The following is a 25,059-nucleotide window of genomic DNA, read 5'->3' as shown; positions in this document are numbered from 1 at the left end:
GAGGCAAAGACACAGGCAGAGGGAGAAGTAGGCTCCCTGCAGGGAGCCTGATGCGGAACTCAATCCCAGGACTCCAGGATAGCGCCCTGAGCAGAAGGCAGATGCTCAACCACTGAGACACCCTAATTTGTTTGTAATGTATATTAAGCAGCTAGGGTATGGAAAGCAGAGGTGGAGGAAACTACAAAGGAGGAAAGAGAAGGCCAAGGAAGGAAAAATGTTGAGAAGGCAGAAATAACAAAAGAAGGAGCTATGAGATGGGAAGCCAAGTAATTGGAGAGAAAATGAATTCTTCAAGGCAAGATAGTCCTGGGGGACAAATAACCCCGAGTTTGTACCAGGAAGAGGCTGCAGAAGAACAGGAAGAGTGATGAAGGAGACGGAAGGCGAAGCCACACCTTAATGGCCGTCAGATGAGATAGCTCTGGCTCCCTGGTCTTCCTGAACAGCCACATGATAGGGGTGATGCTCACTGCTTTTAGAGGTGGGTCCCTTATCCAGGAATACAGGAATACAGGAATATCTCAAGTGACAAAAAACTTTGGCCATTTCAGTCTTTGAGGTGCAGAGTGTAGGATTTAGGCCCTACTACAGGGAGGCCTGGGAATGATTTCAGCCACTCCTTATTACCGCCATAGGACTTGGAAGACGGGAATATCTTCTCTTCATTTTTCTCCATCTTCCATTTTTCTTCTCTTTAAACAGCCTCTATATATTTTTTAAGAAGATTAATTTCCTTATAAATAAATAGTGCTCTCAAAAATTTATGAAAATATCAATGTATTTTTACATATGTGTTTTTAAAACATAATTTTAACTGATTAAAAGTATACAAAGCAGATCTTGTAAGTACTCTAATAGCTCAAAAAAAAAAAAAAGTGGCCATATTACCTCCTAATCTAGAATAGATGACATTAATTCATCCTGTGGTTTTTCTGTGTAAGTAGCTTTTTCATATTCTATTGCCCATGGTCTAATAAGTAATAATATTTTTAAAAGAACCAGAAGATTATTTTGTGTTTGCCTTAAATTCTTTAATGCACCTAATCTTATTCTTAGGGTCATACATTGTCTCATTTAATCTTGTTCCAGGTTGGTTTTAGGAGGATAGAATCTATGTCTGTTTATGTCTCCAGAGTTTAGCACAGAGTGTAGTATATTAGTGCTCAATATATGTTTTATTAAAGAAGAAAGAATGGATGGATGGATGGATGGATGAATGGTTGAAAGAATGATTGAGTAAATGCAAAAGGCTAAAAATTAGTCTCTTTGATTCTAGTCTTGTCCTTTGTTATTGTCAGAAATCCATGATGGCTCCCCAGTGGCCTACCTCTTTGTACAACTTCCTCCCCTTGAGTATGGTGGAGATCTGAAAATGATGCGATATCACTTCCATGATTCATTTATTGTCTTTAAGAAAGAGATTATCTTCCGTGGCCTTGAAAAAAGTAGGTGAGCCCTTAAAAGAAAGGGACCCTTTCTGAAGGCAGAGACTCAAGGCATGAAGGAGATTTGACACAGGGAAGATTCTGCTGCTGACCTCAGAGGATTCTGTTGCTGCCCTGTTGTGTAAGAGGAGTGCAAAGGCCATTGTCAAGCAACTGAGCAACCTCTAGGAACTGAGAATAGCCTCAGGCTGGCAGTCAGCAAAGAACTAAATTCTGCCAATAACCTAAATGAGTTTTGAATCAGATTCTTTCCCCGAGAAAGATGGGACCACCATTGGCTAATACCTTGAGTGAGACACCTTGAGCAAAAATTTTATTTGAGTCATGCTGGGTTTCCCCATCCATGGAAACTGAGCCATAATAAATGTGAAATGTTTTAAAGTCACTAGGTTGGGGCGCTTGGGTGGCTCAGTTGGTTTAAACATCTGCCTTTGGCTCAGGTCATGATCCCGGGGTCCTGGGATGGATCCAGCCCTGAGGCAGGATTCCTTTTTTTTTTTTTTTCTGACATTCCAGCCATAAAATATTTAATATGCTGCTCCTAAGACTTAGAGGTATGCTACATTATATCCACAATAACATTGTTATATGCAAGAGGATTCCATAATATTATGTGTAAAATAATTGCATTACCAATAACATTACATATAACATCGATAATGACTTTTTTTAAATAATAAATTTATTTTTTATTGGTGTTCAATTTGCCAACATACAGAATAACACCCAGTGCTCATCCCGTCAGGCAGGATTCCTGTTTAGCAGGAAGTCTCTTCTCCCTCTGCCTCTGCCCTTCTCCCTGCTTGTTCTCTCTCTCTCTCCTCTCTCTCTCTCTCCCCGTCAAATAAACAAATAAAATACCAAAATAAATAAATAAATAAATAAATAAATAAAGCCTCTAGGTTTATGACATTTGTTACAAAGCAAGAAAAAACTAATTGCTCTTCTTTCAAAGACTTTCAGTTTTGATCATGCCATTCTTCAGGTTTTAGAGTCTTAATATTGTCTTCATGATAAAATCCAACTTAAAGACTTTTAAAATCCTAATCACTTCCCTAGCCTCATTGCTTTCCAGTTTGATGCTGTCAATCTGTTCCAGGCAGGCTAAAATCCTTGGAGGTTCTTGATGACAACTGTGCTCTCTCTTATTTCACTTCTTCCTTGTACTCGGCGGGTACCCAGGGCAGGCTGCCCCCAAATGTACCACATGCATGACATATTGATTATTTTGAATTGAAGCTACTTGGGAAACAGTCAGTGCAAGGATACTTAGAACCTTCTCTGACCCCCAGAAAGCAGGAAATAAATCTCTTCGATGAAAAATATCCTGCCTGTACTAATAAGTAAAAAGACATCCTTATCACCAAAGAGAGGGACTTAAAAGCCAAGAAAGGAGTAGAAATAGACCTAGGGTGCGTGTGTGTGTGTGTGTGTGTCCCGGGATCCAGTCCCATGTCGGGCTCCCTGCATGGAGCCTGCTTCTCCCTCTGCCTGTGTCTCTGCCTCTCTCTGTGTGTCTCTCATGAATAAATAAATAAAATATTAAAAAAAAAAAAGAAAGAAAGACTTGGTTTTAAACACCAGCCAGTGCCACCACTCTGCTCACTGGATTAATTTGGGCAAAGTCATCAAATGTCCCTAAGTTTCATCTTCATACTTTGAGAAATGAAGATACTAATAGTGATTACTCTGTGAGATTGTTTTGAGAAGAAACTAGGAAAATGCATGCAGTGGCCCAGTGCCAAGCACATAGTTAAATGTACAGAAATGTTAGCTATTAGATTTAGTGCAGTTTTTTATTAATGGCCATTTCATGCAGACCTACGTACTGTAGGCTACAGAGGGGACCAAAGATCTTTCTCATGTGTTCGGCAGAAATCTTTTTTCTCCCTTTTGTTTTCTCTGTCTCTTTTCTCTAGCAAGGAAAACGAAACTTAATGACAGCTGCCTGCTGCCTGCTACTTTGAGTTTCACTTTCTTTTCTTTCAACCACAGAGCTCTCAGTAGAACCTTCGTTCTCCACACTGTGGCTGCTGGAGGCATCAAACAGAGCTGCTAACCAGACATTGAAGCTCCATCCAACTCTTAAAAGCAGGTAAGTGACTTTTTGCCATCCGATGTTTCCTAGCTGTGTATGGAAAATTATCTGTTTTCCTTTCTTTGAAAAAGAATTTCAAATTGCTGCTAATGCAATTTCCTCCTTAATTTTTTAAAAAAAAGATTTTATTTATTTATTCATGAGACAGAGAGAGAGAGAGAGAGAGAGAGAGAGAGACAGGCAGAAACACAGGCAGAGGGAGAAGCAGGCCCCATGCAGGGAGCCTGACATGGGACTGGATCCAGGGTCTCCAGGGTCACACCCTGGGCTGAAGGCGGCACTAAACCGCTGAGCCACCTGGGCTGCCCTCCTCCTTAATTTTGTTTTGTTCTTTTTTAATGAAAGTTTCCAACACAGGGCACTGCAGAGAGTAGGTAAACTCCAGTGTAATCTTACACAGTTCTATCAGATATTTTTAAATGACTTGCTTTATCCAATTAGGACAGTTTTTCACTCCCGAAAAACAAAAGCATTACAGATAATGTCGAAGTTCTCTGTGAATCTCTCCTACATTCTTTTCTCTTCCCTTCCTTTCTTGAGGGAAATATTATCCAGACTTTGGTATAAATTGTTGTCTTGCCTGTTTTTTATGCTTTTGGTATACACATATGTATCTAAACATGATCTCTAGTATTGCTTTGTTAACAGTTCATTTAAATGATATCTAAGTGTGTCCATACTAAGTGTGTCATTCTCAACTTGCTTTATTCCACTGAAGATTAATTTTTTGAGCTTTATCAATGTTGATTCAAATAGGTCTAGTTCAGTCACTTCAGTGCTCTTTAATATTTCATTGTGTGAATATGCCAAAATGTGTACATCCAATCTCCTAATGTCATCCTAAACAATGCTGCTATGAATGTAGTTGTTCCCCAGAATGATGCATGTCTGTCAAATAATGTGAATATTATTGAATCTCCATATCCAGGTCAACTTGCTATTGCCGGACTTTTGTTTGAATGCGATATGACATCTCATTATTGTTTAATTTACAGTTCTTTGTTTCTAGAATGGCTGAACATTTTTTTTTCTATGTTTATAGTTCATTTGAGTTACCTCATCTGTGAATGTCTTCTTCGTATACTTTGACTGCTTTTCCATTAGAGACGGTTTTTCCATTAGATGTGACATACGTACGTGCACACACACACCCATTATGATATTACTCAGCTATAAAAAAGGACGAGATCTTGCCATTTGGGACAACACGGGTGGATCTAGAGGAGATTATGGTAAATGAAATAAGCCAAAGAAAAATGCCATCGGATTTCTCTTGCATGTGGAATCTAAAAAAAACAAAGCAAATGAATAAACAGTATGGGTTTATTCATGTGTTCTACTTTTTCTCTTGGTTTCCTATCCTGTTGTTTCATTTCCTCTTGTGTTTATGATGAACGTGAATCACTGAATATAAAAAAAAAACGTGGAGATCATTTGAAGCTAGAAAGATGTTCTCTTCATCTAGACAAGATTTGTTTTGTATTTGCCACGCAGCTTGGAGACATAAGCAATCTTCATTTATCCTAACCCAATCATAGATGGGAAGTACTTAGGAGATGGAGTCAAGCCTGTCCGTTTCCAGTCCACTCTTCCTTCTACCCTGTAGGTCTTCAGAATCCTTGCCCACGGTGGCTTAGTCAGTTAAATGTCTGCATTCGGCTCCATTCATGATCCTGGAGTCCTGGGATGGAGCCCCTGTGATTAAACCCCACATCACCAAATAGGGCTCCTTGCTCAGCAGGAGATTGCCTCTCCCTCTTCCTCTCCCCCTCCCTCTGCTTCTGTTTTCTCTCTCTCTTGCTCACTCACTGTCTCTCATATAAATAAATAAACAAAAATTTTAAAAAATAATCCTTGCCCATGACCTGAGAGGAGGATTGCCAAGACATCCTCTTTGTTGCACTATAGTCCTCTAAGTCTGGGAGTCTAGTAAAACTTTTGCCTAACATCTCAGCATCTTTGGCATCTCTTCTAAAGCTAACAGATGCTCCTTAGGGAAATGTGCTCCCAAATGCCAAGCTTATGTCTCCGTGTTCACTTATTTTCCAAATCTTAGCCCTCCACTGTTTTCAAATATATGTATTTACAATTTATCCTGTGTTCTCTTATTGAAAGAATATTGAAAGAATTGAAAGATTCTTATTGAAAGAATAAGAAAGAATTGAAAGAATTGGCATGATGGCTCATGGTTTATGCTGCTGTAGGACCTCAATGTCTTTTAAATCCTTTCATAGGTCAATTTCTTTCTTTGGGAACTGTTTTCTATATAAGTTCTTTTTTCCTACCTTCTAATCAATGGGTTGGTCAACTATGGCCTGTGTGACACCCACCTGTTTTGGTAAAAAGGGCTTTACATATTGTCTCTGTTTTTGTGTCACATTGGCAAAGTTGAGTCATTGTGGCAGAGGCCATATGGCCCGCAAAGCCTAAAATATTTACTGTTTGTTATTAAGAAAAACATTTGCTGATCAGTGTTCTAATTTATTAATCTTACTTTATTCTTTATCTAGGCTTGCATTTATTTTGTCTTTTTATTTCTAAATTATCTATTTTTTTCATATGTACCGCTATTGTTCCATATCTATATGTTTTTTTTGCCTTGTAATCCAAATAATGTTTTCACTGGGGCAGAGGAAAAAAATGCTCTGGAGCTAGAAGCAGAAATCTGTGCTTTAAACCACTATGATATACTAACTAGCCTCTTAACCTGTTGTTGTTTTCCTATCAGATACAGAACAATGGCAGTCACAACCAGATTGACATGGAATGAGGAGAAAAGACTGCAAAAGCTTCTTGGGAACGTGTCCTTGAGACTTCTTTATAAGTCTAGTGTTCACCAAAGTGACATTTTTTATATGCTTGAGAGGTGCATTCATCAGGGACCTACTGTTACAATAATTTACTTTTCTGAAGTTTTATGGGTGGTCTTTATGCTTGAGCATTATCCTGAAAAGTCTGATAAGTTAACAAGGCCAAATCCTTCCCTCAAGTTTTCATTTCGAAAGGATAGAGAAAGTGAAATAACTGGAATTTTAGAAACAGAAATGAAAATTGTTTCTAAACAACTGGAATTTTATTTCTTTGGCAAAAAGGAGTTCTCTGTAGATCTAGGCAAAGCCATACTTTCTACATACACTTCAAAAGACAATGATTCAGGACAAAACTTCTGCCACAACACCAAGTTTTTGGAATGTGAAGTTTTTCGAGTTGAAGGTATGTTAAATTAGATAATCCAGCATTCTGGTTCTCATCTTTGTGTTTGCGGGTCATAATCAAGCTGCAAGAACAAGGAAAAATGAGAGGAGCAGTCAGATTTCACGCCATCGAATTTCTCTTCCATAAACTTCAAAATGAAACCCAGGGAGCAGAAGAGTATACTACCCAGAAAGTATAGGCAGCTTTGAGCAAAGAAAGGTGAGAGGTATAAGTGGAGACCTGGAGATGGAGAGTTAATGAGAGCAGGGTTTATTTTGGCACATGACCCCTTCTGGGTCAGCTCTAGGATCTCTAGGCATAGTTATGTGAGAGTTTCCAGAGCCAGTTAATGTGTGGGGAGGATAATTTTCCTTTCTTTTCCCATGATGTTGCCAGCTCTGACTCCTAACTGGACGGCTCAGCCCTGAATTATATAGGAAGACTCGCTGCTCCCATTTAGAAGGTAGACTTGGGGAGGTTTAGCCAGGTAACTTAAAAAAAACTTATTATGCTATGTTTATTGCCTACAGGGATTAAGGATGATACAAACTACATAAGCAAGATAACAAGAGCCATGAAGTAAGTTAGGTTCTTGGATTATCTATTACTCATTTTAATTAGAACACTTCTATAAATGGCATTGGAAATGACATCGTAAAATAAAGATCACATAACTTGGAGTGATACCAGTGAGTTATTATGTTACTTACATAAAACATTCGAGGCAATTTACAGCGACAACAGAAGCAAAATCACTACCAACTGTGATCCTTTAAAAATCTACCTGGTGACAGTTTGACTTTATGTTTCACTTTGGACTTGCTAGATTCTAGGTTTTCCAGACAGAAAAGTCTAGGTGTCTATTTCAGATAATTCCTCTGACACCTTTCCCTGGGAATAAAGTTTTTTGGGGGAGTTTCAGTAAGTTTTTTTAAAAAAAGCCCCCTCACCCCAATTTATAGATAAATATCTGCATTGCATGTATATTATTTTTCCTTAATATGATATTATTGCTGATATAATGCTCATCTTCAGTAGCTGAATTTGTTAGACTTGGGTGGTCTAGGGCTCATAGTTTAACAGTGATTTGGTTGCTGGTTAATGTTCAACTTTATTTGGATATCGATAAACACATTTTCTTCAAGTACAAAATGCGTAACCTTAGACCCTTTCAAATCATATGATAGGTGTTAATGCCAAGATAAATAAGTACTTAAAACATACTTTTAAAGGGAAGAAAAGAAGCAGCAGGAGAATTGTACCGCTCCTCTGGAAATTTGGCTGTTGTCTTTAAGTACTGCGTATTATTTGACAGGTACAGAAATCCACTTGTAGCCGAACTCAGAGCCTACAAGCCCTGTGTACACATTATTTCAGAAATTCGTATTCTCTTGCTGGGTCCAACTGGGTCTGGAAAGTCTAGTTTTATCAATTCAGTGAAGTCTATTTTCCGAGGCCAGAGGACTCGCCATGCCCCAGTGGGTGCTGATATCACCAGCATTACTGAGCAGGTGAGTTATTTAAGGATTTCCTGAGGCTTTTGTTTTATCGATTACAACTATTCGGTGGTGTGTTTGTTTCTTAGCTGTTTTCTCTGAGATCATTAACCTCCTCCCAATCCACAAGCAATTAAATGCTAAATCAAATGTAAAACAAGAGTCAAATGGTAACTCAGAATTCCCTCCTTGAGTTGTGTTTCACTGAGAGGCTTTCCATTTTTATGCATGCAAGAAGCAGTTACAGGGAGAATGATTTTTGGTATTTGCAAAAAAAAAACCCACTAAAATTTAATAAACTTTATAGAAATCTTTGTCCATGATATCAGAAGTCAGTTTTACTCATGCCCCACATGGTTGTATCTGGATTGAAATTCTTTCTTCCTATGATAAAAATAATGAAAATGATGTATTACAACACTTTTCCATTTGACAAGACATCTTATAAGAAATGATCGTGAAAAGCAAGATAGCATTTCACTTTGGTGGGTCAACCGTCAAAGGGTAAATCTATCAGTGGTCCTACAAATACCATCTTACTTGTTAACAAATGTTAAGTACTAATATCATTTTTATTCATCTGTTCATCTAAAGATCTACAAAGTACGGTGGAAAAACTTTCTTCCATTTTGTGCTTTTCAATGTTACATACTCAAGTAAAAATATTAAGACGAATGAATAGAACATTTCATAATCCAACTCTGTTTTTCTGTGACTGCTACAAACAAATAGTGCCTTACTGATTGGAAATACGCTGTGCACTGTCAGTGCAAAATTTAGCGTAAGACAGTTATGGCCCATTTTAGTTTTGTGTCACATTTAATAAATGAAAGCATTTTCTAGGACCTTCAAGACCCTCATCTTATTTCTTGATGTTGACTAGATTCTACTTATTTGACTGGCTTTATTTTGGTATATTAGCCTAGTCTCAGAAGCCGAAGCAAGGTATCGCAATAGTAATTCAATACACTAAGCGTTGATTGACATATTTCTATTTGTTAAATATTGTCTTGGCAACAAAGACCTAAATACAAATAGAAGCTCGTCTTTTTATTCAGGGATTTATAGATAATAAATTTTTAGATAATAAGCAAATAAGTACTATTCAATGTGATGGATGCTGTAATAAAGGTACTCATCAGAACAGGATTGATCTCCCTCTTTTTCGTGTTGAAAGCTCCAAAGGCATGGCTTTAAGGGAAGATGTAGATCCGAAAGTCCAAATGAAAGGCAAATACTTCTATATAAACTGAAGGAACACGAGACAGAATGTCAGGGAAACAGAATATTTTATTTCTCAAGAGACCTTTCTCTTTGAAGAATTAAATTTATGAAGAAAACAGATTAATGAAGACTATAATGCGCCCACTGATCTTGAAATTTTACAACGCACTTTAAGTATGTAACTCGACTGCTTTGTGTAAGTCCCTTCAGGTGGAGGCACCAGTAGTAGTTCCCTTTCACTTAGATCAGAATATCTAATGGGATTGCTCCTAGGCATTGGGCTTATCGCCCAATGGAGCTTTTGACCCCATTCCAGATTACAGTAGCATTTTAGAGGGGTTCTCAACTGCCAGGTCTGGAACAGGAGAATTGTGATTCAGGTGTTGTCTGTTATCTCTGAGAAGTACGTTTCTGTGTGATTCTTCCTATGTCTTCCATACTTGTGCCTGTGCGGAAGTGTGTTTGATCAATAAAAAATTTTCAGAGTTCTGAAAAATACTCTTGGTATCAGATGGAGTGTGTTTCTTTAGGAAAGAAGACTTGTTAAAGTGGAGCTTCTCAAAGTGAGATTTGCAGACCCCTAAGGATTCCTGAGAACATTTTAGGGGATCCGTGAGTTTAAAATTATTTGTGTAATAATACTTAGATGGTTTTGCTTATTCTCATATGCTGACATTTGAACTGATCATACAAAAGTAGTTTTACTTGTTGGCTGGCACTTTAGCATGAATCAAGCAATGGCACCAAGCACTATTAGTAATCACTGTGTATGCTCTTATCACTTGCAGTAAAACAAACAAAATGCTAATTTCACTTAAGAATGTAATTGATGACTAAGTAACAACTATTGATTTTATTTAAACTCAACTTTTGAGGGATTCCTGGGTGGCTCAGTGGTTGAATGTCTGCTTTCGGCTCAGGTCATGATCCTGGGGTCCTGGGATCAAGGCCCACATCAGACCCCCTGCGGGGAGCCTGCTTCTCCCTCTTCCTTTTTTTTTTTTTCTTCTCCCTCTTCCTATGTCTGCCTCTCTCTCTGTGTCTCTCATGAATAAATAAATAAAATCTTTAAAAAAAAGACCTCAACTTTTGAGAACACATTATTTTAATATTTTGTGTGATAAAATTGGAAGTACATTCAAAGGGTTTTTAAGTATATCAAGATATGGTGGTTGTTAAGCTAAGATGCTGGTGCAATTGAGTGTGAGCTGAACTTTTCTCATGTAATGTCATTTTTAATTGAGAAGACAATTGACAGACTTGCTTATTCATACTTAGGTATTTGGTAGACATTAATAGACAATGCACAAAGTGAGCATATCATTACAAGAAAAGCAACCAACCAGCAATGTTTGTTGCCAGTGATAACATTTGAACTTTTAAGAAAAATTAGAACTTTGGGAAACCTGTATCCATCACTTTGAGCTCCATAACTTCATAACTGAAAGACATACCTGATGAGATTAATGGTGTTAGTAACAAATATGATGTTTTAATATTGTGTGGTGAAATGTGCCAATATTTAGAAGATCTAGATAAGCCAAGGAACCAATATTTTCAAATGACCAAATGCATTGGGTTAGTAAGTCATGCATGGGTAAAAAATACATTCAAAGCATAAGATAGATCAATGAATTTAATGTAGCTGAGTATGAAAATGTCACAGATTCCACATTGTAGCTAACCTTTGGAGAAATTATCACTTATTGAGCTTTGATGGATTATTAATGAGGAATAGCCACAATTCTCTGAAAGCTGTTAAATTAAACACTCTTTCCTTTTCCTACTACATACATGTATGCGAGATAGATTTTCTTCATACACTTCAAACGAAATGATATATCACAACAGATTGAATTCAGAGGCAGATATGAGACTCTAGCCATCTTATATTAATCCAGATAATAAAGAGAATTGCAAAAAGTAAATTGGTCCTGCTCTTTTTAATGCTTTTTGGATAATTTATTTTTTTTAATAAAAATATATTTTAGGTTAATATGCAACAGATTTATAATTGTATTCTTAAATGATTTAAGAATTCATTTGAAATTTTGTTCAGTTTAAAATTTTTAGTATGTTAAATATCAATAGATATAACCTACATAAATAAAATATCTTTGAGATTCTCAATAATTTTTCCCCAAGATGTTTGAGGACCACAGTGTTAAAATATTAACCACTCTCTGTTTTTCCTATTGTCATGTCTTGAATGCTAGTTGAAGAATGAGTTTTTACCTTTGATATACTTTGTTTTATAGTATAGGATATATCCTATTAAATATGGGAAATATGGCACATGTCTGCAATTTAGCTTGTGTGACTCCATGGGGATACATGAGAAAGAAGGAGTAGGATTGTGCATGGAAGACATACCCTACATCTTAAAAGGCTGCGTGCCAGACAGATACCAGGTAAGAATTCTCCAATCTCTCAAAAGTTTTAAATCAGTTTCATCAATGCTTTTTGTTAAATTTTTATCCCATAAGGCAGTTTCAACTGTCTTTAAGATGTTTTCAACATCAACAAATACTATTCTACGTTGGGTGATTAAGTGTTCATATAGGTAAAGTAGAGTAACTTATTTTCTATAGCAATAAGAAATAAAGCCTGGGATGCTTGGCTGGCTCAGTTGATAGAACTTGTGACTCTTGAACTCAGGGTCATAAGTTTGAGTTCCACAATGAATATGACGATTACTTAAAAAAATGGGACCTCAGAGGAAAAAAAAAGAAAGAAAAGAAATACAGCCAAAAGGCAGCATTTTACTCATACAGATTCTAGAAAAAGGACAAGAAGAAGTCGTGTTTATATCACTCTTTACAATATTGTAAAATTGTAAAAGATAGGAAAATAATAGTTTAATCTCATGCACTTTTTTGATCAATCAGACAAAATAGTGGAACAATTAAACACTTTTTGTTGAAGTGTTGTATTGTTATACTGTCAGTACTTAGGAATCACACTTAAATGCTACTTAAACACCTACATTCAAAGGTTGACTCTGCCACGAGTTCGATGTGTACCCATAAGCAAGTTATACACCTGTCTCTGTAAGTTTTAATTTTTCATATGTAAAATGTAGGTAATAATAATAATGCCCACTTCATAGGGTGCCCGAGAAGATAAATGAGATGATGTACTTTAAATTCTCAAAAGGTCAACCATTATTGTCACCTTTCTTTTAGGCATTGGGTATAATACAATCAGCCTCAATTTCTGAACAGTGAATTCTGTTGCCTTTCATTTGTGCTTGATTGGAAACCTTAATTATGTACTTATATATTTAAAAACCACGATTAAAAACCTAATTTGTGCCAGACACTATGCTAGTTACTGGAAACACATAACTGACTAAGAACATAATTTTTATCCTCACAATCCAAGGAGACATAAGTTACAGGGAGATGGAACAGAGCAGAGAGATGGGAGAAATTGTGAACCTATGAGAACCTTCATTTTTCACAACAGAGAGGCAGTCAGTTCAATCCAACATTGAAACATATGGGTAAAAAAATAATGAATGTAGCCCTTTATGATACTTTAAAATCTATTTTCTTAATCCTAGAAAGATGATTGTTCGGTGGTAAGGAGATAATAACTTGAAATTTGGTATTTCTTCTGTTTTATCTTAATTTCTTTTTCTTCTGTAAAATTAAAGAAATTATAGTATTTTATTTTAAAATGTATTTTCCATCTATCTTTCACTCTCCTTTTTTCTCTATCCATTAGTCCATTTAAGTACACAAAATATTTAGAGAGAAGTCCTAAATGATGTGTAACCAATATCAATGGTAGTTTTGTTTTGTTTTGTTTTGTTTTTCTGGAGACTGGAATGTGAAACTAGCTTTTTAAATAGTTTGTACTTTCCTGAAATATTTCCAGTATGGATAATATAAAGTATGTATAATTCTCATTTTCACCAATGCAATGAAGTGTTTTTTTTTCCATAAGAAAGATATAATAACATTACACTCATAGTGGAGAGGAAGTATGGAAGGGGTACTACTTATTAACTTGAGGGAAGAGTGGCTAGAGGAAGAAAAGTTGGAGGTTAGTGGTAGTTGCATTTGAAGCATGAATGTGTCATAAAGAACTCAGTTAATAATCTCTAAATGTTATCTTATGTTTCCATATCAGTTGAACCCCAATAGACCAATTACACCCAATCATCCTACCTTCATCTCCTCTCCATCGCTGAAGGACAGGATTCACTGTGTGGCTTATGTCTTAGATATCAACTCTATCCAAGATCTCTCCTCTAAGATGGTGGCAAAGTTAAAACAAATTCAAAAAGAAGTCTTGAAATGTGGTGAGTCTCATTATCCTTATGAAAAACCTTTAATTTTGAAATAATCACAGATTCACAGGAAGTTGGAAAGAGAGTTCAGAGAGGGCCTATGCACTCTATACCCTACTTCCTGAGTCCTGGGTTGGTTGGTGGCAATAGCAGACACAGATCAATCATGTATTTTTTTTGTCACATGTGATGTTCCAGTGGCTTGGTAGGATAGTCACTTCCCCACATTATGTGACCTGATCAAAACCAGGAAATCGACACTGTTATAATGTGTGTGTGTGGCTCTGTATTGTTTTATTACATGTGTACATTTAAAAGTAGTGAGTGGGTCTCCTTGACTTACAATCTAGGTGCTTTCCAGTCTGTTGCTTTCTTACTAGATCTCAGGGTGATTGGGTTCGTGTGGAAACCCTTTAGGATTGGGATCTCTGTTCTTTATAGTTCTATGATTCTCCTGGTCTTAATCCCCATTGATTTTCAAGGCTAGATATTGTGGGGGCTTGTCTTTCTGGGGCCAACCCCCAGGGTTGTGGTGCCTGATGTGGGGCACATTCCCTTTATTCCTTGAGAAAGAGTTCATATTTTTTTTTGAATCCCACCTGATTGTAGGGTCACTGCATCTGGAGTGGGATCCTGGGTAAGGCAGTGTCTCTGCCTCTCATACCCTTCTAGATGTACTACTTTTGTTTTTTTGTTGTGGAGATATTATTCATCTGGTTGTCGGGTCCTTTTCAGAAAAAATTATTTCATATGTAGCTATAAATTTATTGTGTCTCCAGGTGGAGATGAGTTCACAGTTTTCCTATACTGCCATCTTCAATTCCTCCTCCATGGGAATTTTAGAATTACTTTGTCTATTTCTACAAAAAAAACTTGATTGGATACTGATAGTAATTATATTAAACACATATATCAATTTGGGGAGAATTGACATCTTATTCTGTGGAGTCTTCCAATCCGTGAACATACTTGGTCTATTCATTTATTCAGATCTTTGATTTCTTTCAAAAGTGCTCCACTTTTTTTAAGATTCAAGTTCCGTACACGTTTATTAGATTTATACCTAAGTGTTTAATTTTTTAAAATGGTATCATATTTGTATTGGTTTCCAGATGCTTATTGCTGGTACCTCACATTACAATAGAATTTTGCATGCAGATCTTGTTTCTTGTGGCCTTGCTGAGCTCACTTATTAGTTCTAGGAAAGGATTTTTATTTTTTTCGATTTTCATGACATTTTCAATAGGGGTAATTTTGTCTTTCTCTTTAATCTGTATGCCTTTTATTTTCTTCGCTTGTCATGTTGTTCTGCCTAGAAGTTCCAGTACTATGTTGAGTAAAAGTGGTAAGAGCAGATAACTCTGTGGTGTTTCTGATCTTAGGAGGAAAATATTCTGTGTTTCACCATTATAAATACAGCAAAAGGTTTTTTTACAGTTGTTCTTTGTCAGTTTGAGGAAGTTCTTTATTCTTAGTTCTCTGAGAGTTTTTGTTTCCTTACCATGAATGGCTGTTGAATGTTATCAAATAGATTTTCCCCACATATTGATATAATCATGCAGAGTTTTTCTTTATCTTCTTAATATGGTGGATTATATTGGTTCTTGAATCTCTCGAGCCAGCCTTGTCTCCTTAGAATAAAAGCCGTGTAATCATGATATATAATTCTTTTCACATAGTGCTGAATCTATTGATAATATTTTGTTAAAATATTTATATCTATATTTATGAAAGATGTTGATCTGTAGTTCTCCCGCCCCTGGTTGGTGTTTTTGTCAGGTTTTGGTGTTAGAGTACACTAAATTCAAAAAATGAGTTGGAAAGTATTCTTCTTCCACTTTCTGTTTATTTATTTATTTATTCATTCATTCATTCATTCATTCATTCATGAGAGTCACAGAGAGAGAGGCAGAGACACAGGCAGAGGGAGAAGCAGGCTCCCTGCGGGGAGCTTGATACAGTACTTGATCTCAGGAACCCTGGGATCATGACCTGAGCCAAAGGCAGATGCTCAGCCACTGAACCACCCAGTTGCCCCTCCTCTTCCATTTTCTTGAAGAGAATGTGAAGAATTGGTGCTAATTTCTATTAAAATGTTTGGTAGAGTTTTTCAATGAAATCATCTGAGTATGGAGATTTCTTTTTTAGTGTTTTTAATATAAAAAAATTAATTTTAAAATAGTTAGCAAGCTATTAAAATAATCTATTTCATATTAGGCAAATTGGGATAGTTTGTAGTTTTTAGTTCAGTCTATTCCATCCAAGTTGTCAGATTTATGTGTGTAGAGTTGTTCATAGCATTTCCTTATTATTCCTTTTATGTCTGTGGGGTGTGTAGGAATATCCCGTGTCCTTCCTAATGTTAGTGATTTGTGTCTTATCTTTTGTTCTGACACTATTTCTAAAAGTTTGTCAATTGTATTGATCTTTTCAAGGAACCATGTTTTTGTTTCATAGATTTTTAAATTGTTTTTCTGTTTTCAATTTGTTCATTGATTTCTGCTCTTTTGGATTTCTTTCATCTTCCTGATTTGGATATAATTTGCTTTCTTTTTACTAGGTTTTTGAGGGGAGGGACTTAGATTGTTGATTTTGGACTTTTTTCCTCTTCTATTATAAGCATTGAGTCCTACACATTTTCCTGTAAACAGTTCTTCAGTGATCTACACAGATTTTGATATGCTGTATCTTTATTATCTTCCAGTTTAATGTATTTTTTTCTTTCCCTTGAAACTTCCTTTATGACTCATGAGTTATTTAGAATGTTTTGTATAGTTTTTAAGTGCTTGGGGGTTTTTCTTGTTACCACTTGGTTACTGACTTACAGTTTGATCCATTATGGTCAAAGGACACTCTCTGATTTAAATGCTTTAAATTGCTCTTGAAATTAAATTATGTCTTAGTCTATAGTATATTTTGGTAAATGTTCCACGGATGCTTGAAAATTATGTGTATTTTCTATAAATTTGATTAGATTTTCTTGGTTTTAGTATGACAAGTCATTTTTGTTTATACCTTTAATGTTTGGGGTATAATACAATGAGACTCGAATCTTATTTATTTTCTTTTTCTTTTTTAAGATTTTACTTATTTGAGAAAGACAGAGAGCATAAGTGAGGGGAGGGAGAGGGACAAACACATTCCACACTGAGTGCAGAGCCCAACTCGGGGCTCCCTCCCATGACTTTGACCCTGTGACCCAAGCCAAAAATCAAGAGTCAAATCCCCAACCGACTGAGCCACCTAGGTGCCCCTGGATCTTATTTAAATCTTGTGTTTAGCAGACGTCTTGTGACACTGTGCTTGTGGATCTGCAAGTGTAGGTTCCCCATTAGGCCTTGGTTGACACCTTCAGGGGGAAGCAAACTTTGTTCTTCCTCCCCACATGACCTTCACTGATACCAAAGGAGGCTAGGAGCCTTCTTAAGACTGGATGAATGGTGATTAAAGTTTTGCTGTTTCGGTTGGCCTCCTCTGACACTGGTGAAGAGGGTGGGAGCACCCTACCCTAATGATTGGGGTAGAAGTCCAGGAACCCCAAGTAGCTTCCATTGATACCATCAAGAGGGACCTAGAAAATTACAGGTATAAAAGTCCTGGCTCCTTACTTGTTCTTCTTCTGTGATACTATCCTGGCATAGTGTGGAGGATGGAGAAGGGAAGAGACACTTCTGTGGATGGGACTGCAGCTCTTTCTTGGTGTTTGGCTGGGATAGTGTATCTGTTGTGTGAAAGTTTTCTATCTTGTTAGGTTGCTTCTTTTCTCATGCTTGGTTAGAGACAGCAGTCTTCCTGCCTTCTCCTCCCTTTCTCCCCCTCTTCCCTTTCCCTTTCCTTCCCATTTTGTTCCTTTCATTCCTTTTCCTTTCACCAGCTCCAATTGGCTTTTTCCATAGTGTGCTCTTCTCCAGCAGCCAATATAGGATTTATGAAGTAAAAAAGAAAATCTAGAGAACTCACCACCATATTGTTCCTTGGATCCTGAGGTCCTTTCCCAGTGTTAATTCTTCTCTTCACCTTTCAATATTTGTGTTTGATTAGAAATAATGTCTAGTGTTTCTAATTATATTTAGAAAGAAGAATAGGGAAACGTATATTGGTTCCATGCGGTCAGTGTGACATACCAAGTTAACAAAATGATGGATAAAATCATATAATCATTTCAATAGATGCAGAAAAATAATTTGACAAAACTCAACATCCACCTATGATAAAAATTCTCAACAAAGCATATATAGAGGGAATGCTATCCCAACATAATAAAGGCCATATATAACAAACCCACAGCTAAAGTCATACTTACTGAAGAAAAGCTGAAAGATGTCCAAATTGGAAAAGAAATAAAACTGTCTTTAATTGCAGATGACAAGTTATTATATTATAAAATCCTAAAGACTTCACGAAAGAACTATTAAAACTAATAAATTAAAAAAAAAACTAATAAATTCAGTAAAGTTGTAGCATACAAAATTTATATGCAAAAATCTGTTGCATTTCTGTATACTAATAATGAGTTTACATTAATAATTTATTTAATTATATCAAAAAGAATAAGATATCTAGGAATAAATTTAACCAAGGAAATGAGAGACCTGCATACTGAAAACTACAAGATGTTAGTGTAAGAAATCGAAGAAGACACAAATAAATAGAAAGATATTCTGTACTTAGAGATTAGAAGAATTCATATTAAGGTGCACATACCCTCCAAAGCAACGTACAAATTCAATGCTATCCTTATCAAAATTCCAATGGTGTTTTTTATAGAAATAGAATGAACAATACTAAAATTTGTATGGAACCACCAAAGACCCCAAAGAGCCAAAACAATTTGAGAAAGAAGAACAAGGCTGGAAGCATTGTGTGCTATTAACATAAAAATGAATACATAAAATCAATAGAACAGAATAGAGAGCCCAGAAATAAATCCACACATTTTGGTCAATTGATTTATGACAAAGGGGCCAATAATATACGGTGGCAAAAGACAGTCTCTTCAATAAATGATGTTGGGAAAACTGGACAGCCACATGTAAAAGAACAAAACTCAACCACTATCTTACACCATACACAAAAATCAACTCCAAATGGATTTTAGTCTTGAAGTTAGACCTGGAATCATAAAACTCCTAAAAGAAAACATAGGTGGTAAGCTCCTCACCATAGGTCTTGGAGATGATTTACTGAATCTGGCATCAAAAGTAAAAGCAACAAAAGCAAAAATAAGCAAATGGAACTGCAGCAGCCTAAAAAGCTTCTGCACAGCAAAGGAAACTATCAGTAAAATAAAAAAGGCAGCCTACTGAATGAAAGAAAATATTTGCAAATCATGTAACTGATAAGAGATTGATATCAAAAATAAATAAAGGGGCACCTGGGTGACTTAGTTGGTTAAGTGTCTGACTCTTGATTTTGACTCGGGTCGTGATCTTAGGGTCCTGGGATCGAGCTTCAAGTTGGACACTGCGTTCACTCAGTGGGGAGTCTGCTTGAGGATTCTCTCTCTCTCTCTCTCTCTCCCTCTCTCTGCTCTCACTCTCTCTCTCTAAAATAAATAAATCTTTAAAAAGATAAAATATATAAGAATTCATACCAATAAAAACCAAAACAAGACATAAAAAACAATCTGATTAAAAATGAGCAGAATACAAGTGAATAGCTTTCCTAAGAAGATACACAGGAGGCCATAAGGTACCTGGAAAGATGCTCAGCATCATTAATCATCAAGGAAATGCTAAATAAAACCATAATGAGGTATCATATCATACCTGCTAGAATGACTGTTAACAAAAAGACGGAATAACAAGTATTGGTGAGGATGTGAAAAAAAGGGAATACTTGTACACCATTAGTGGGCATATAAACTGTTGAAACTGGGAAAATAGTCTAGAGGTTCCTCAAAAAATTAAAATTAAAAATAGAACTACCAAGCAATCCAGAAATTCTACTTTTGGGTATTTATCAAAGAAAATGAAAATGAATCTTGGTTTTATATATTTTCCTGGGGAAGCATTTGTTAGTGAAGCAGAACTTTGATTCAGTTAGAAGCCAATTGGGAGAGGGCAAGAGGTCTTTAGTAGAACTGTGAAATATGTGTCTTGCTTTTACAAATATTCACACATAACCCTCCTCACTTTCTGGGGTTCTTTCTCAGTCTTCAGTGTGCAGCAACCACTTTCACCCCCTCTCCCTCAGATCACTTTATAACACACTATTTGGAATAGTAGATGATTGCAATGTAATGTGCATTTAGTTGCATTAGGAATGATCTCTTGTGTTGAAAGAAAAAGATCATTTCTTCTATTAGAAGAACTTCAGGTTCATATTTTCATTTATTGGGGATATCTCATTTGTTAGATCCTCATCTGATAGAAAGCTGCTTTCACATGTGCTTAATTACCTTGTTGACACATTGCTGTTTATGATAGAAAATAATTGATTTATTTCTTTGCTGTAGGTACAGCATGTGTACTCTTGCTTACTAACATGGATAATTGCAGTACCCTTCCTCAAGACAACTTTTTAAACATGGCTAAAGCTATGACTTCTCAAAGCCAGGTAAAGAATATATTTTTAACCAGGCATTCTTATAATGGTGTTAATAGTGTACGTGTGAATGTGTGTGTGTCTGTGTGTGTGTTTATACTACATACTTACAGGTAAATGAAGAAATGATTCAATTGCCTGGTTAATTCAAGTTTAAGCCCCAGCTTAAAACAATAATTACTTGCATTGTGATTATATTCAGAAGAGAATTTATCAAGCTATTGCCTTTTCAGTTTCTTTCTTGAATTACATTTGAATTCAGTCAATTTTCAGATGAGTTATGCTTATCAATTTTTCCACAGATAATGGATGTCAGCAAAATGCTAAGTGTTCCTATTTATAATATCTTCATGGTTGAAAATTATACATCAGAATGGGAGCTGGACCCTTTAAAGGACACTCAGATCCTCTTTGTGCTAAGGCAGATGTTACGGATAGTAGATGACTTCTTAGAGGATATGCCTCTTGAGGAAATAGGTAATCTGGCCCCTTTCTGCTCTTCTCATAAAGCATGGTGCTTTTTGAAAATCTCAGAGTTCTACCTCACTGGATAGCTGGTGCTGATTTGCTTGCTCTAGACCTAATAGCCATGTTAGGATATCTGCTTTGTTTCTATTCTATTTTGTTTTCAGATAAAATTGTAGGAATGTTTCAGCTCTGCATGTGACACCAGTTGCCTTGGTTCTGATACTTGGCTAAATATGGATTGGCATGCCCCAGTTAGAGTCCATCTCTGCTGACAGCTTCCTTATGACTTCTGCTTTCATTCATGTTTTGTCTAGAGTCCCTGACAGCTTCTAACTGATGGTGTCTTCTGGGATCAGTCATATCTCAAGTTCAAAGGCCAACCCTGAGCAGAAGTGGGTTAAGACATGCCCTACTGCAAAACCACCGTTTAGGATTTTAATTTCTGAGACACTCTTCTCAACCTCCCCAGCAAAATGGACTAGCCCCTTACTTATTTGCCTACAGCACTTTATTTAAAACGTGTGTGAGTATGAACACATGGAGTAACAATTTAAAAATGGATAGTTACTTCCCTAAATGGATGGTGAGTTCTTTAAGAAGTAGGGTTTGGCTTTTACATAGCTTTGTATTCATAGAATTTAGCACAGTGCCTGATAGCATGTAAGCATGCTTGCCATTATGCATTCCTCCCAACCTCCCCTGGGTGATAACAGGTACTTAAAATTTTTCTCCTTACAGAAATGAAGACTGTAAGAGAAAGAAATGAAGGAGAGAAAAATGTACATAGAGGAATGAGAATGTTTCACTTATTTCCAGATGAAGATATGAACTTAAGCTAATTAAAAAGAGCAAATATTTCTTAAGAACTTACATGTATTACATGTTATTTCTGTAAAAAAAAAACAACAACAACAAGAGTTTCTTCCTTTAATGAACCTATACCTGACTTGCATGAATTGAATTCTAAACCATCCTCATCATGAGTCCAGTGATCAAATGAGGTTACTAGTGTAAGTCAATGAGAAGGTCGCCCTATACAAGTGCCCATAAGTGATTGTAAGTTCCTCTGGGCAGCTGTAGAAGTTACGACTGTTTAGTAAAGAAAAAAAAAAAAAAATTTCAGAAGATAGGTTTTAGATTCCCCCCCCCCCCCCGCAAAACCCTAACTCTCTTGTCCAAATCTCTTTGTATTTTTCAAATGAATAGACTTTGGTTCAATAGTTATTGATATTAAAGCTATCTAATGTACTTTTAGTCAGAATTATTGTCTTCTTTGGGAAGTCCTGTGTATTATGAGGGCAAAAATTCCTTGGGGAGAGTTATGGAGAAAGAACTATTTCCTAAAGCAAAGCTAGAGGTAAGGCTGTGCTCCAATGAATGCTCAGGATTCATGATTTAGCGGAAGTGATGGGGAGGGTCTTTAAAAGAAAGGAATAGAATGGTCAGATATTGAAGGGGAGAGCCAGAAGTGGATATTGGAAACAGAAGCAGAGTTCCAGCCAGGATGATTGGGAAGTGGATGTAGGGAGGAACAGGTCCAAAGAGTAAGATGTGTTTTCTCCACATAATTGACGACAAAAACAAGCCTTGACTCTCGTTGGTTAGAAGACTGAAGGTGATTAAAGACTTCTTCCTGGACGTCTTCACCTATCAGGCCATAGCTCATCAATCTCCAGGGGGACTCCGCAAAAATCTGAGCAGAGGAAAGTTTTGCTAGATGTGAAATTAAATTCAAAGTGGAACTTCTTTACTCTGAAGGGGTAGCCTGGAATACCCTCATGAAGGAGATGGAGACCTTGAAAGAAAGAGGAATAACGGAGAGATCAAGAGAGAGGAACAATGAGGGGTTGTCCAGGTGGATCAACATCATTTGAGAGTGTAAAATTGAGGCTAAGTTCCCCCCTTTCTTTGTGTGTTAAAAAGGACAGTGTTAGGTAAAGGATGTCACAGTTTCTAATCCTTCACTACTGTACTACTTTGGGGATACTTAAACATTTAATGGGATTAAATGTATATTTGGGACTTAGGCTGGAAAAGGTTGGTGAGGGGAGCCTCAAAAAGGGAGACTCCTCTTTTATCTGGGAAAGGACCTTTCCTGACTTTGAGGATTCCGCTGATTTTTCTTTACCATCCTAACAGGAGGACTTACCACTTTGCCACACGTTAGAGGCCACCCAGGATTTGGAAAATTTACATAATTTACATAACTTACATAATACCTGTACATACAGGTACAGTCCAGCCAAAGTCACTAAAATATGTGTTAACAAAACAGTGTGAAGGGACATTGTGGATAAAGCACAAACATAGTGGGAAGTAGAACATCACCTGAAGGGAAAGGGATGGTGGAGACAATTTAAGCATCAGTGCAAGAGACTTTGTGTGGTAGGTGGCTGGGTGGGTTGGCTTGTGGCATTAAAAAATGACTTTCTGAACCTAAGTGTGTCTGTTGACAGAGGAATGGATAAAGAATACTAAACACACACACACACACACACACACACACACACTGGAATATTCTTCAGCCATGAAAAGAAGGAAATTCTGCTATTTGAGACAACATGGAAGGACCTTACGGGCATTATGCTAAGGACAATAAGTCAGAGAAAGACAAATACTGCATGATCTCACTTATCATGTGAAATCTTAGAAAGCCAAACTCATAGAAACAGAGTAGAATGATGGTTGCCTGGGGCTGAGGGGTGAGGGGAATGGGGTCATGTAATTCGAAGGGTACAAATATCCAGTTATAAGCTGAGAATGTTCTGGGAATTTGATGTACAACATTGTGACTGTAATCAACAATGAGATATTATATACCTGAAAGTTGCTAGAAGAGTAGGTCTTACATGTTCTCACCACATGTACAGAAAAGGTAATTATTTGAGGTAATGGATGTGTTAACTAGCCTTATTGTGCTAACCATTTTGCAATATATACATGCATCAAATCATCTCATCGAATATCTTAAACTTACACAATTTTATTTTTTTTTAATTTTTTAAAAATTTTTATTTATTTATGATAGTCACACAGAGAGAGAGAGAGGCAGAGACACAGGCAGAGGGAGAAGCAGGCTCCATGCACCGGGAGCCCGATGTGGGATTCGATCCCGGGTCTCCAGGATCGCGCCCTGGGCCAAAGGCAGGCGCCAAACCGCTGCGCCACCCAGGGATCCCCAACTTACACAATTTTAATATGTCAATTAAATCTTTTTGTTTGTTTGTTTTCCTGGGGATTTTTATTTATTTATTTGGTAATAAAATCCACTAGTTCTTGAGTAACACATGCAGTCTGAAAACAACTTTCTTGAGTCCTATTTATTGATTTATCTTTTAATTGTAATGAATTAATCTTGTTCACAGTTCCAAGTTGTCATTTAAATTCCAGTTAGTTAACATAGAGTGTACTATGAATTTTAGGAGTAGGATTTAGTGATTCATCCCTTACATATACCACCCAGTGCTTGTTACAAGTGCCCTCCTCAATGCCCATCACCCGTTGAACCCATCTCCCTGCCTGCCTCCCCTCCAACAACCGTCAGTTCTCTATGTCTAAAAGTCTGCTTGTATCAATTATATCTTAATAAAGCTGGGGGCGAGGAAAGTAAAGTAAAAGTGGCTGTTTCTGACAGAAGTTTGTGGCATGGTACAAATTCACCCAGCATCCACCTTAATAATATACCAAGATGGTATTATGGTGAGTGGTGTGGAAGCCTGTGTCTTTTTTAGAAGGCTAAATTTAAAGATTACATGTTGCTTTTTCATAAAAAAAATGCAAGTCCACATTGAATACAACAAAGTTGATTGAGAGACTCAGATAAACCCTCAGATGCTTCAGATACCAGCTGACGAGTAATCATCTTGAAGTGACAAAACTCAATCTGACGCTAAAGCAGCTATATTGATAACAAGGCTGATAGAAGTCTTCATGGTGCTCCTAAAAGCTGTGGGAATTTGGAAGTCCCCAGATCCCATCCCAAATGTGGTGAATCTCTGGGCCGATTTAGAATAGTAGATGTAAGTAGATCTGATTTTTGCCATCAATCTGAACAAGATGGAAACTTGCATACTAGTTGCAAATCTTTGCAAAACCTTTTTCTGGTGTTAGAGAAAATGCAGACTGCAGGGGCCAGCCAGACAAGAGAATTTAGGATTATGGTCAATATCCAGCTGCATGCCCCCTCCCCTTCCTTTCCCGGTACAGCTCACACAATGGATTTGAGCTCTTCCAGACTCCAGGACAGGAATGACAGCGTAAGCAAAACTGCAGGTAGAGACTGTAGGA

At 36.8% G+C, this 25,059-nt stretch overlaps 1 protein-coding gene across 3 annotated transcripts; it reads left to right on the top strand.

Annotated features, from left to right (window-relative positions):
* Positions 1-3,386: 3,386 nt before the first annotated feature.
* On the top strand, positions 3,387-22,020 carry IFI44L (interferon induced protein 44 like). 3 transcript variants are annotated; one of them, XR_004816604.2, is made up of 10 exons: positions 3,387-3,543; positions 6,275-6,759; positions 7,272-7,320; positions 8,057-8,252; positions 11,720-11,872; positions 13,599-13,770; positions 20,216-20,316; positions 20,607-20,781; positions 21,087-21,295; positions 21,511-22,020. XR_004816604.2 is itself a non-coding variant. In XM_025417885.3 (9 exons), exons 2-9 carry the CDS (start codon positions 6,285-6,287, stop codon positions 21,609-21,611), a joined length of 1,422 nt encoding a protein of 473 aa, XP_025273670.1. In that variant the 5' UTR covers positions 3,387-3,543; positions 6,275-6,284; the 3' UTR covers positions 21,612-22,020. The 3 variants fall into 3 exon arrangements, 2 of the variants coding, with proteins under 2 accessions (XP_025273670.1, XP_025273672.1); XM_025417885.3 differs by lacking the exon at positions 21,087-21,295; XM_025417887.3 differs by having other exon boundaries at positions 21,087-22,020.
* Positions 22,021-25,059: the final 3,039 nt, after the last annotated feature.

This window comes from Canis lupus, chromosome 6 (assembly GCF_003254725.2).
Source record: "Canis lupus dingo isolate Sandy chromosome 6, ASM325472v2, whole genome shotgun sequence".
Taxonomy (NCBI): Eukaryota; Metazoa; Chordata; class Mammalia; order Carnivora; family Canidae; genus Canis; species Canis lupus.
The sequence above is the reverse complement of the archived record's forward strand: the minus strand, read 5'-3'. Positions and strand labels throughout refer to the sequence as shown.